The sequence below is a fragment of the Pongo abelii genome, chromosome X (assembly GCF_028885655.2).
Source record: "Pongo abelii isolate AG06213 chromosome X, NHGRI_mPonAbe1-v2.0_pri, whole genome shotgun sequence".
NCBI classification, from domain to species: Eukaryota; Metazoa; Chordata; class Mammalia; order Primates; family Hominidae; genus Pongo; species Pongo abelii.
This window is the reverse complement of record NC_072008.2, coordinates 76,418,174-76,430,668: the sequence shown is the minus strand read 5'-3', so window position 1 is coordinate 76,430,668 and position 12,495 is coordinate 76,418,174. Positions and strand designations below refer to the sequence as shown.

Below are 12,495 nucleotides of genomic sequence, written 5' to 3'. Positions count from 1 at the left end.
TAAATGCTATGAGGCCGGGTGCAGCAGTCACGCCTGTAATCCCAGCACTTTGGGAGGCTAAAGCAGGCAGATCACTTGAGCCCAGGAGTTCGAGACTAGCCTGGGCAACTTGGCGGCAAAACCACGTCTCTACAATAACATACAAAAATTAGCTGGGCATGGTGGTGCATCTGTAGTCCCAGCTACTCTGAAGGCTGAGGTGGGAGGATCGCTTGAGACCAGAAGGCAGAGGTTGCAGTGAGTCATGATCATGCCACTGCACTCCAGCCTGGGTGACAGAGTAATACCGTCTCAAACAAACAACAAAAAAAATTAAATACTACGAAAAGCACCTTTGGGCATTTAATTGGCTTCATAAAGTGGATTTTCCTATGCTTGGTTGCCAAAAATCAAATTACTCAATCAAAAGTATGTCCAGCTGCGCACAGTGGCTCACACCTGTAATCCCAGCATTTTGGGAGGCCCAGGCGGGTGGATCACTTGAGGCCAGGAGTTTGAGACCAGCCTGGCCAACATGGTGAAACCCCATCTCTACTAAAAATACAAAAAAAAAAAAAAAAAAAAATTAGCCAGGAGTGGTGGCACATGCCTATAATCCCAGCATTTTGGGAGGCCAAGGCGGATGGATCACTTGAGGCCAGGAGTTCAAGACCAGCCTGGCCAACATGGTGATCCCATCTCTACTAAAAATACAAAAAAAAAAAAAAAATTAGGCGGGTGTGGTGGCATGCGCCTGTAATCCCAGCTACTCAGGAGGCTCAGGCACGAAAATTGCTTGAACCCAGGAGGCAGAGGCTGCAGTGAGCCAAGATTGTGCCACTGCACTCCAGCCTTGACAACAGAGCAAGGCTCTGTCTCAAAAAAAAAAAAAGAATCTAATAGTATGTCCAATTTTATAGCTCTTGGTACATCTGCTTAATCATTTCCAAAGGGTTGTGTCAGTTTATGATGTCAGCAGCATTACTATAATATGATTAAATATTTAAAATTTGCTAATAGGTAAATGATTTTTAAATTAGCATTCCTTTTTATTACTTGTTAAGACGTATATTTTCCAATGTTGGCGTCATTCTTTTGCTAATCCCCTCCACACCCCCCGCTTTTTTAAACAAAAAAATTGAGATGAGGTCTTGCTATGTTGCCCAGGCTGGTCTCAAACTCGTAAGTTCCAGCATTCCTCCCGCCTCAACCTCCCAAAGTGTTAGGATTATAGGCGTGAGCCACCCCACCCCCTACCCACATTTTTAATGACTATGGCAAAATAATGTTTACCAGGTCGTTTTTTTTTCTAACTGATAAAGAACTCTGAAAACAGCAGTGAGTGACACTCTGTCCTTGCTCTTCCCAGAGACAATGTATCTTATTTATCCTTCTAGAAAGTTAAGTGTAAGCACACATCAGAACAAGTACACACACCATTTTCTTTTTTTTTTTTTTTTACAAATAATATTATGCTATATGCATTGTTCTGCAGCTTGCATTTTTCACTTTATATTTCTTAGCAGTCTTTTCATTATCAGTACACTTAGCTCTCACCACATTTTTGCAATGAACCCTATTTATTCAAGTAGACCCTTAGGACCTTTCAGCTCTTTTCAAATTTGTGCTATTACAAACAGTGCTGCAATGAATGTTCTTGTACATATTTCTCTATGTACTGGTAATTAAATCATATATCCTTCTTCCACAAAAGTGAACAAAAACCAAAATAATCTGTAAATGTCTATATATGATTACATGAACATAGAGAAAAGTATGGAAGGCTAGCTACATAAATATTTAGCATGGGTTACAGGGAGAAAGGCCATGGGAGAAGGGGGAAAAAAAAGTCAAGAAAAAATAAGACTGAATTACAATTACTGAATTACATGTATGATATAATCACATTTATGCACTCATGTATATGGGAGTACAAGTATAAAGAAATTAAATGATTTTAAAAGAAAAAGTCTCAGTAGTGGAACTGCTACTTCAAAGGACATGGGCATTTAAAATGTGATACTGCCAGACTGCCCTCCAAAAAGGTTGTACCAAATATATACTCCCACAAAGAATGTAGGAGATTTTCTGTTTTCCTATAAATTGGCAACACTGGGTATCATCAAACTTTTTGCAAATATATAAAAAATGATATCTCATTTTAAAATTTATCATTTCTTTACTTTTCCAAGCGGGAGAAAAAAAATAAATGAATAAGATTTATCATTCCTTTAATGAGAAGCAATATAATTAAAATTTATCACTTATTTAATGAGAAGCAATATAATTAAAAGCTGATTTTTTTTTTTTTTTTTTTTGGAGACAGGGTCTCGGGTTGCAGAGGCTGGAGTGCAGTGGTGCAATCTTGGCTCACCGCTGCCTCGACTTCCCGGGCTCAGGTGATTCTCCCACCTGAATCTCCCGAGTAGCTGGGACTACAGGTGCAGCCGCCATGCCCAGCTAATTTTTTTATTTTTTGTAGAGGCGGAGTTTCATCATCTTGCCCAGGCTGGTCTCAGGACTCAAGCGATCTGCCCACCTCTGCCTCCCAAAGTGTGCCCGGCCAAAGCTGAAAATTTTAATGTCTGAGGTCTGTTTGTATTTTTTTTTTTTCCCAGAGAGCTACCTTCTAATATTCTTAGTCATGTTCCATGCGTTTGTTCACCTTTTTCTAAATTACTGATTTATAAAAAGCTTTTTGTTAAGGAAAATAGCCCTTTATATTTGTAATACAAATATTTTTCCAGTTTATTTACCATATTTATGTTTTGTTTGATATCAAACTTAGACCTTTCTACTCCAAAAACTATTGGAAACAAAATCCATCTATTGTTTTCTAACATTTTAATGGTTTCATTTTTTATTTTAAAATATTTGATCCATGTGTAATTTATTTTGGCATAAGCAATAATAAGGTAAAAACCCAAGTCTCATTTTTTTCCAAATGGTTAGCCAGTTATCCTCAAATGGTTTGTTGACTAATCCATATTTTTCCCCATTGATTTGAAATGTTGAAATGTCATTTTTCTTGTTTAGTAAATTTTCTTATGTTCTTAGGTCTATTTCCAGACTTTCTGTTGGTTTGTACCTTTCCCCATATCATACCCTTACATGCATATCTGTGAGGGAAGAAAATAGGGTAGTGTTCCAGAAGAGAAAAAACTTAGAGACAGGCAGCTATCTTAAAAATAGCTCCTGATCACATCACTGCACTCCAACCTGGGCGACAGAGCAGACCCTGTCTCTCACACACACAAAATACCTCATGTTGGAAGCTCTCTGAACCTTTATTGGTTCAGGGTGCATCTCCATAAAAAATTTTAAAACAAAAACACCTTGTGTTATCATGGAGAAGAAAAATACTTGTGTACCTCTAGAGGCAGCACTATCGATACTGGCATGGAACAACAGGTTCTAATTGCATCAGAATGAAGAACTTTCTAGAAACCACATATATTCAACGATGCACTGTTGCCTCAAATGTCGTCATTTCCTGGCCACTAACAGAGAAATTATATAGCGGATTCAAGAATTTCATAGGAGGCTGGACTCCTAGTTTGTAAAATCCTTCTTTACAATTCTCATTTTATAACAAACCAAGTTATACGCTCTACAGATACTAAAGGAAATGAACATACTTCTCGAGAAAGCTGTTTTGCCAATACGGTAACACTAAACTAAAAGAAAACAGAACTTTCCAAATCTCACCAATCCTCGTCCTCCTCCGGCTCTTGCAAGCGGGGCGGTTCTTCTTTGTGCCCATCCATGTCTGTAGTGAAGACAAAGATACACTTTCTTAAGAAAGCCAGAACTCGGCCGGGCGCAGTGGCTCACGCCTATAATCCCAGCACTTTGGGAGGCCGAGGCGGGCAGATCACGAGGTCATGAGATTGAGACCATCCTGGCTAACACGGTGAAACCGTGTCTCTACTAAAAATACAAAAAATTAGCCAGGCGTGGTGGCAGGCGCCTGTAGTCTCAGCTACTCGAGAGGCTGAGGCAGGCGAATGGCGTGAACCCGGGAGGCAGAGCTTGCAGTGAGCCGAGATTGTGCCACTGCACTCCAGCCTGGGCGACAGAGCTAGACTCCATCTCAAAAAAAAAAAAAAAAAGAAAAGAAAAAGAAAAAAAAAGAAAGCCAGAACTCAAAACCAGAGACATCTCTACATTTACATTCTGCATTTATCTTTGGGTATCTTCCCCACCTTAAAGCCGAAACTTTGCTCTGCAAAATGAAAAGGATTTAAATTTGTTTTGTTGCAAACTTTTCCCACTCAGGCCTCTACCACCCCAATCCCTTCCCACCCTGCACCCGCCCCGCCCCCACTTCCCACTCCCTCCACTCCCACCTCAATTTGCCAGTCTTCCACGTATCAGGGCTCGACCACCCCCACATCCCACTGGCCCTCCACCTCCCTACACCTTCAGTCCCCCTACTCCTGCCCCAAGGAAGTCTCCCACCTACCGGGTGTCAACCTCTCCCCCTTCCCCTACCTCCTTACTCCCCACTCTGTCAATCTTACCCAGAATAGGCTACCACCGCCCCCTCATCACCTTCTTCCTTCTGTCCAACCTCCACTGCCCCCTTACCCCTCGCCACTCTGTCTTCTCACTGGTCTTATACGAATCCGGCCACCCCCTCCCCGCTCCCTATTCCTGCCTCCAGCCTCTAGCCAATCTTCGACCAAACAGGCCTTGACCCCTCCCCAACTCCTTCCTCCTATCAGGTATGGACCCTACCCTCACCATTCTCACCTCAGTCTTCCACCAATCAGGCCTCAACCCCACCACCCCTCCCCCACACTCGCACATCCAACCACCTCCAGCCACCTTCAACTGCTTCCAACCGGTTTTCCAAGCAGGCTTCCACTCCCCCACACCTCTATCCAACTTCTGCCCTACCCCACTCCTGTCTCCCACCACCACTCAGTCCTCAGCCAAAGATACCTCGACCCCCACACGCACACCCCTACCCACAACCACTAGCTCCCACCTCCCCCCAATGCTGCAACGGGCACCCCCACTTCTCCCCACTTCTCCCCACAGCCACTGGCACCCCCATCTAGTCCTACGCCGCCACTGGTGCTGCCACTGGTGACCCCACCTCCCCCAACGCTGCCATGGGCGTCCCCACTTCTCCCCATGCTGCCACTGGCACCCCCACCTGCTCCTACACCACCACTGGCACCCCCACCTCTAATGCCGCCATCAGCTTCCCCACTTCTCCCCACGCCCACCAGCACCACCACGTGCTCTTAGGCCACTTCCGCCACCACCAAGTGCTCCTACGCTGCCACCAGAACCCCCACTTCCCCCAACGCCCCCATTGGCACCTCCACCTTCAATGCGGCCACCAGCGCCTCCACTTCTCCCCACACCACCAGCGCTATGTGCTCCTATGCCACCACCAACGCCACCAAGTACTCCTAGGCCGCCATTGGCGCCCCCACCTCCCCCAACGCTGCCACTGGCACCCCTACTTCTCCCCACCCGCCACTAGGGATACCATCTGTTCCTACACCACCACTGGGGCCCCCACCTGCCCCCAGTGGCGCAAGCAGCGCCCTCACTTCTCCCCGCGCCGCCACTGGTGCCACGTATTCCTACGTAGCCACTGGCGCCACCACATGCTCCTATGCCGCCACCAGCGCTCCCACTTCCCCCAAGGCCTCCAATGGTGCCCCTACTTCTCCCCACGCCGCCACTGGGGCTACCACATGCTCCTACACCACCACCAGCACCCCCACTTCCCCCGACGCCGCCACAGGCACCCCCACTTCCCCCAACGCCGCCACTGGTGCTCCTACTTCTCTCCACCCGCCACTGGCACCAACACCTCCTTCTACGCCACCACCAGGCCCCCCACTATCTGCAATGACGCCACCAGCGCCCCTTCTCCCCACGCCACCACCGGCACTACCACTTGCTCCTACGCCGCCACCAGCGCCCCCACCTCTCCCAATGCCACCACTGGCGGTCCACTTCTCCTAGCACCACCACATGGTCCTACACCACCACAGGCGGCCCCACCTCCCCCAACGCTACCACTGGCGCCTCCACTTCTCCTCACACTGCCACTTCCTCTACTCCCACCTCAGGCCTACACGGGCAACCAGAGTCCAAGGTATACGGTGGTCCTGATTTTCATTAAGTCACTCGATTAGGATTAACCTCTGGACCACTTCAGCACCCATCTCAGTCCGACCAGCCGGTCACCTACCTGGTGTTGCAGCCTCTAGCGTGGCCGGCAGCAGCTCACCTCCAACTGCCTGTGGAGTGCGTGCAAAGATTCCGAGCAACTGCGACGAACAACGCCAGGCGCAGGCCCCTTTATAGCGCCCAGACCTAGGGGGCGGTAGGAATTCACGTGTGCTCGCCCGCGCTCCCCTGTACCCACCTATCACAGCGGTCACAAGGCAAATTTGAACTTCGCGCCTGTGAACTTGGCGCCTAGCTGTAACGCTTCCGGAATCAGGTCTATCGCTTTCCACTCCCACGGATGTTGCTTATTTGTCCCAAAAGCGCCATTTCAATACTAGAGCGTGGGCACCCGAGGCCAATTCTGTGATTAAAAGTCCCTAATAACTTTCTGATAAAGAGAAACCATGTGAAATCCTTCCTAACAAACTTTTATCCTGCGAGAACTTGGAGAACCGAGACTTGTTCCCTACTTGAACTGTCCAGACCTCTAAGTCCGTTATTGCAACCACTGGGAAAGGGCGCGGGGGGAGGGGTGGCGGCACGGGAACTGGGGCGAGGGCGCGGGAGTAGGGGCGTGGACGGGAACACGGAGGGGAGGGCGGGGCGCGGGGGGAGGCGGGAGCGCAGGGGGGCGGGGGTTGCAGGGAAGGCCATCTAGACCCCTAGATAAGAGCAAGGCAGCAACTCAACAGCGCCTGGCAACGGCGAACTATGATGTTTACTTCCAGAACCCTCCAAACCCTGGAGATAAAAAAAAGTTACTTGAGGCTTTTTGGCACTCACTCCATATACACCAAGAAAAACAAACGGGGAAAACAGCGCTTTCTAGATTGTGCCAGTTTCTCCAGCAAGCATCTATATATTTCGTAATGTATGCCTTTGGGTAACAGAACACAAATAAAATGTCCCTGCGTTTGATATTATTTTGTGCTAAGCATTATTCCAAGTGTCTTACGACTTAATTCATACAACACTTTAAAAAGTAGGCAACTGTTAGCACTCTCATTTTAAAGATCACACAGCTAGAAAGTGGCAGAGCTGGCCGGGCACAGTGGCTCACGCCTGTAACCCCAGCACTTTGGGAGGCTGAGGCGGGTGGATCAGGAAGTCAGGAGCTGGAGACCAGCCTGGTCAACACGGTGAAACCCCGTCTCTACTAAAGATTAAAAAAAAAATAGCCGGGTGTGGTGGCCCGCGCCTGTAATCCCAGCTACTCGGGAGGCTGAGGCAGGAGAATCGCTCGAACCTGGGAGGTGGAGGTTGCAGTGAGCCGAGATCGTGCCATTACACTCCAGCATGGGGACAGGGCGAGACTCCGTCTCAAAAAAAAAAAAAAAAAAAAAGTGACAGAGCTGAGATTCAAACACCAACTCTAGTTCCAAAACCTGCTCTTAAGCACCAGATTGCCTACCTAAATACAGATACTTTCTCAGTTGATAAAAAAATTGGATAAAGGGGGCTGATTACTCTCTCTCTGTACAATGAAGTTGCAAATTAACCTCTACAAGCCTCTTTATAAGAATGCAGATTACATAACTGTGCCTCAGAGGTTTGGGCAAAGAACCAAAATGTTAGCTATAATTGAGAGGCATATGCTTCAAGTAAAAGAATGGCATAGGTTTGGAATCATATCTTAAAATGGGCAGTTAAGAAATTACACACATTTACTCAAGGTGTGCAAGCAACTCCTTTAGATTGAAGGCAGGAGGAGCTGAAGTAGACTGGAAATAATGTAGATTTTTTCAACAGAAGCGAATGGGAGTAAAAACTTTTGAGTAGGCTTTCTTCCCATAATAATCTTTTAGGAAACAAACACCAATCCACATGAGGGCTTTAAGACGTTGGGAAGTAAATTATGCAAAATTTTACTGAAAAAAATCTTCCCTCTCATTTATATCTCTGAGAAAACTGGCAAACAGCATTTGCCATGATATCAATTCATTATTGATATCATGAATTGATATCTTCCTCCCTGATGCTTGTGGCAGAGTTCGACCACTATACAGAGCAGGAAGGAAAATAATTTTGCCCCCAAGAGCCAAGAAAAGAATGGTCCACATGAAGACTGAGACTACAAGGGTAAATGAAAGCAGAGAGGTCACAAACAAAGAGGAGCAAGCATGAATGGGTGTGTTGGGGATCACAGGCTTTGTCTTTTTTTGAGATGACATCTCACTCTGTCGTCCAGGCTGGAGTGCAATGGCACGATCTTAGCTCACTGCAACCTCTGCCTCCCAGGTTCAAGTGATTCTCCTGTCTCAGCCTCGCATGTAGTTGGGATTACAAGCGTGTGCCACCACTCCCGGCTAGCTTTTTTTGTATTTTTAGTAGAGACAGGGTTTCACCATGTTAGCCAGGCTGGTCTTGAACTCCTGACCTCAAGTGATCCACCTGCCTCCGCCTCCCAAAGTGCTGGGGTTACAGGCGTGAGCCACCACACCCAGCCACTTTGCCTTCTTAATGGATCATAAACTAACCCCACTCTCTACTAGACCTGGCTGAGAAAACAATTCCTAATATCATAGCTACAGTAGGGAAATTTGGTCCTTTCATGCTGTTTGGAGGTGTTTAAATACAGGTTTCATCATTGGATGACCCTATTCTTCAGTCCAACACTCAATATAACAGGATACAAAATACATCAGCCGTATTAAGGGGAAATCATTCATTTATTGTTTAAGGATCGCAAGACAACATCTTAATTTCTGCAGCACGATTTAAATGTTTTACTTCTTTGATAAAGCAGAGTACAATAGAAAAAAAACAATTAGTTTCCAGTAATATCTATATCTCTAATCAGAATTAAGTCTTCCACAGACATGTTACCTGGAAATAAAAGCCTGTTACAATAAGCAAAGCTTCAACCAGAGCGGCTACTTTTCGTGCCAGGAAAAAGTTCATCCCTATAGGAGGAATGATGTGCTATGTAAAATGGCTGTAAGGTCACAGCCTTGAGGGCATTGGAAGTATATTATCCTATTCCACATTAAGTAGTTCGGCGAATTTCAAACATCAGTTTATCTGCAACCATGCTGGCAACCTTTAACTGATATTTCAATCAACCGGTAAAAAATAAATTAAGAAATCCCTTCACGGATATTCCGTGATTTACACTGTTAAAAGGTACACTGTTCATTAACATGTAATTCTGGTTCAGAATTACCTTTGAGACTCCTTGCTCAAAATTTGGTTAACAGTAAGAATCTTTCAGAAATTCAAGTTCTTATTAATCAATAATTTGTCAGCTAGGATACATTCAGGCATCAGCTGCAACTACAGAATAGGTGCACAGCCTCAGCGCTTTGGAAAGACATCATCTAGAACACTACTAGCAGACAAAAAATTACCTGCAACTGGATAGCATTAAGTGCAGTATAGCGAGACAAAACATATATTCATATGTTGGCTTGTTTAAGCCTCAAACCCTCAACCCTTTGTTGAGATCCCATAATTTTATTCCTATGATTTTAATAACTCAAGTTCCAGGAGGACTATAAGTCTAATTTGTACTCCAAACCAAACAGCAGTGCAGTTCGCTACTACTGAGGCTGAATCCATACAGACTTCAAGACCAAGTCCAGAAGACAGTTATTATCTAAAAAATAATTACTTGAATACATAGATGATCCTTCAGAGATTTTACCTATAACCTATTTCTTGATGAAGGTTATTTAATGCACTGGAGATAACTGTGACTTACTGATCAAATACTTGAATACTTATACTTACCTGGGATTTCATTTCTGCTGAAAGAAATAGGAAGAACAGGACTCACTTAAAAAAAAAAAAAAAAAAAACTTTAGAAAGGAAGGTAAAAATCTTACACACACTATCACTTTTGGAAGCAGCATAGAAGGGGCAGTCAAGGGTAAAACACTGGTGAAACAGGTCAAAATTAGGGGAAAAAAAACTATATTATTATCAATGACAGTACCACAACTGTGCCCTTGATAATTAGTAATCACTCCTAAAAATCTTCATTTGGCACCAGATGGTGTGTTTAAGAGCAACACCCTAGGATGTTTTGAATCAGGCTTGATTTTGTTAGTTGAGTTACAGGAGAATTTTAAGGGTGGGGGTATGGGGGTCAAGGAAGAGAAGGAAATGGGAAATGGACCAGAAAAAATCTTGAGTCATCATCTAAATCAACAAAGCACTGATAGCTCCAAATATCAGGTCAGACACTAAAACGACTGATATAGGCTCAAGTGGTTTATAAAACCTATAAAAAGACTACACCAGCAAAGTCCCTGTCGATTTGTCAGAGTTCAGAAACTAAAACAGGGAGTAACATTTTAGCTTAAAACCTTATCTCAAGAGAATCATATACACTTCACATGAATAAAAATACCTGAAACCAAACATTTTTAAAAGCTCCAGTACCCAAAATAGAAAGAAAAAAGTTAATCCAGAAGACTGAATCAATCCACGGAATCACAAAGCGGCCGGACAATCTATATCTCCCCTCCACACTAACCATCCCATGGAAGACCAAGGGAGATCAGACCTTCCAGACCTATGCACCATCTGGTCGCCGCAAAATTCTACAGAGATTCCTTGTGGAACAGCAGTTTCCCATCTCTTGTGTCTCTCCCTACCATGCAGGAAGCAAGTCTGGCTGTGCTATTCTATTACCATTATATATCACCCATCTGCAACAAGGTCCTGTACAGACAAGTAAGAAGTATGTTATCTAGTTCCCTTTCCCCCAGAAGGTTGAGGCTCAGGTATAGGGGTAATTCTCCTGTGCAGTCTTTATTTACGCTGACTCAGTGACTTCAACAGGCTTAATCATGTGGTCAGGTTTGTTGCCAGCTGCATAATGCTCCCACATCTGTAGATAGAGCCGCTCTAGTTCCATTGTGTATTGTTTGGTGTTGAACAGAGGGCTAGATATTCTTTGCTTCCAGACTTTGCCACGAATTTTCTTCAGGCTGGGTAATAAAAAACGAGAACCCAGTTCACAAATCAGAGCAGAAACTCAGAAACACACCCTATAAATACCTAGTCACCTTTGTGGCAAAAAATGCATGACCAAACTCTACACTATCTCATTTATTGATTGGCTTCCTGTTAAAAAGGGAAGGGTCACATCTTACATAATGCTAACACTGAAACGAGCTCAACACCATATACTCTGAAAAAACTTAGTTCTTTCCTAGACAAGTATATCCAAGGGATACCACAAGTTCTCCATTTCGTCTTATTTCTACCTTTAAAATAACAAGAATTGACAACGGCACATGACTATTCCTATGTACTGTTGCTTACCTTTTTGGTAAGCAATTTAGCAATGTATGTATTAATCTTAAATGTTCATAACCCTCTGGCCTAACAGTAACATTTTTAAATCTATTAAAAAGAAATAATCAGATGCAAAAACATACAGGACCATGCAAAGATATTCATTGAAGCATCATTTACAAAAGTTAAAGCATAAACATAAGATGAAGTATTCGATTTATGGTCATTTTAATGAAACAGAAAACCACTCAAGGGGAAAAGAAATACAATAAGTCTACTCTTGTAATTTTCCACTTGTACCTGAAATGAGTTGTTCAGATTTTTAAAAATTGCTAATATCACCAAGAGTATGGTTCTGTTCAGAAAAATAAAAAAGTAATTGATTCTTCAGGAAACACAGGGGAAAAGATTTCTACTTCCCTTTTGAATATATTATTTTTCATGAGATTATTCTTAGATGAAGGGATACTTTAGAACCAGAAGCCAGAACATTTCTGTGCATTTTTAAAAGTAATAATTTTTATTTATTTTCTTTTAATTTTTGAAATAGAGTCTCACTCTGTTGCCCAGGCTGGAGTGCAATGGAACGATGATGACTCACTGCAGACTGAACCTCCTTAGCTCAAGCAATCCTCCTGCCCCAGCCTCCCAGGAAGCTGAGACTACAGGCACGCATCACCACACTCCGCTATTTTGGTATTTTTTGTAGAGATGGGTCTCGCCATGTTGTCCAGGCTGGTCTTGAACTCCTGGGCTCAAGCAATCCTCCTCCCTCAGCCTCTCAAAGCACTGGGATTATACGCATGAGCCACCACGCCCAACTCTGTTTTAATGTTTGTTGTGACAGAAGTAGTAAAATGGTTGTACATATCTGTTGGTCTCAATACAACCATGTCCATATTAATGCTACGCTCCAAAGAGAAAGACCTGTGCACTCTATTTTTTTAAAATTCTATGCCAATAGGAAAATAAACTGTAGTACATACATACAGTGAAATACTACTCAGCAAAAGAAATAAACTTGATGAAAGAAGCCTTTAGAGTGCATATTGACATAGTTCCATTTGGATA

At 44.0% G+C, this 12,495-nt stretch overlaps 2 protein-coding genes across 5 annotated transcripts in view; both read right to left on the bottom strand.

The window, feature by feature from the left end:
* Positions 1-6,756, bottom strand: part of GCNA (germ cell nuclear acidic peptidase) — a 35,405-nt gene extending 28,649 nt beyond the window's left edge. Inside the window, exons 1-2 of one of the 3 annotated variants that reach the window (XM_024241167.3) lie at positions 6,200-6,756; positions 3,688-3,748 (exon numbers count right to left, since the gene is read on the bottom strand). In XM_024241167.3, coding sequence (XP_024096935.2) covers positions 3,688-3,746 — 59 coding nt within the window. In that variant the 5' untranslated portion in view covers positions 3,747-3,748; positions 6,200-6,756. Of the gene's footprint in view, positions 1-3,687; positions 3,749-4,502; positions 4,654-6,199 lie in introns of those variants that run through there. The other 2 variants (XM_024241166.3, XM_054544704.2) reach the window with 2 other exon arrangements.
* Positions 6,757-8,830: 2,074 nt separating this feature from the next.
* Positions 8,831-12,495, bottom strand: part of OGT (O-linked N-acetylglucosamine (GlcNAc) transferase) — a 44,496-nt gene continuing 40,831 nt past the window's right edge. Inside the window, exon 22 of one of the 2 annotated variants that reach the window (XM_024240359.2) lies at positions 8,831-11,114. In XM_024240359.2, coding sequence (XP_024096127.1) covers positions 10,940-11,114 — 175 coding nt within the window. In that variant the 3' untranslated portion in view covers positions 8,831-10,939. 2 annotated transcript variants of the gene reach the window in all.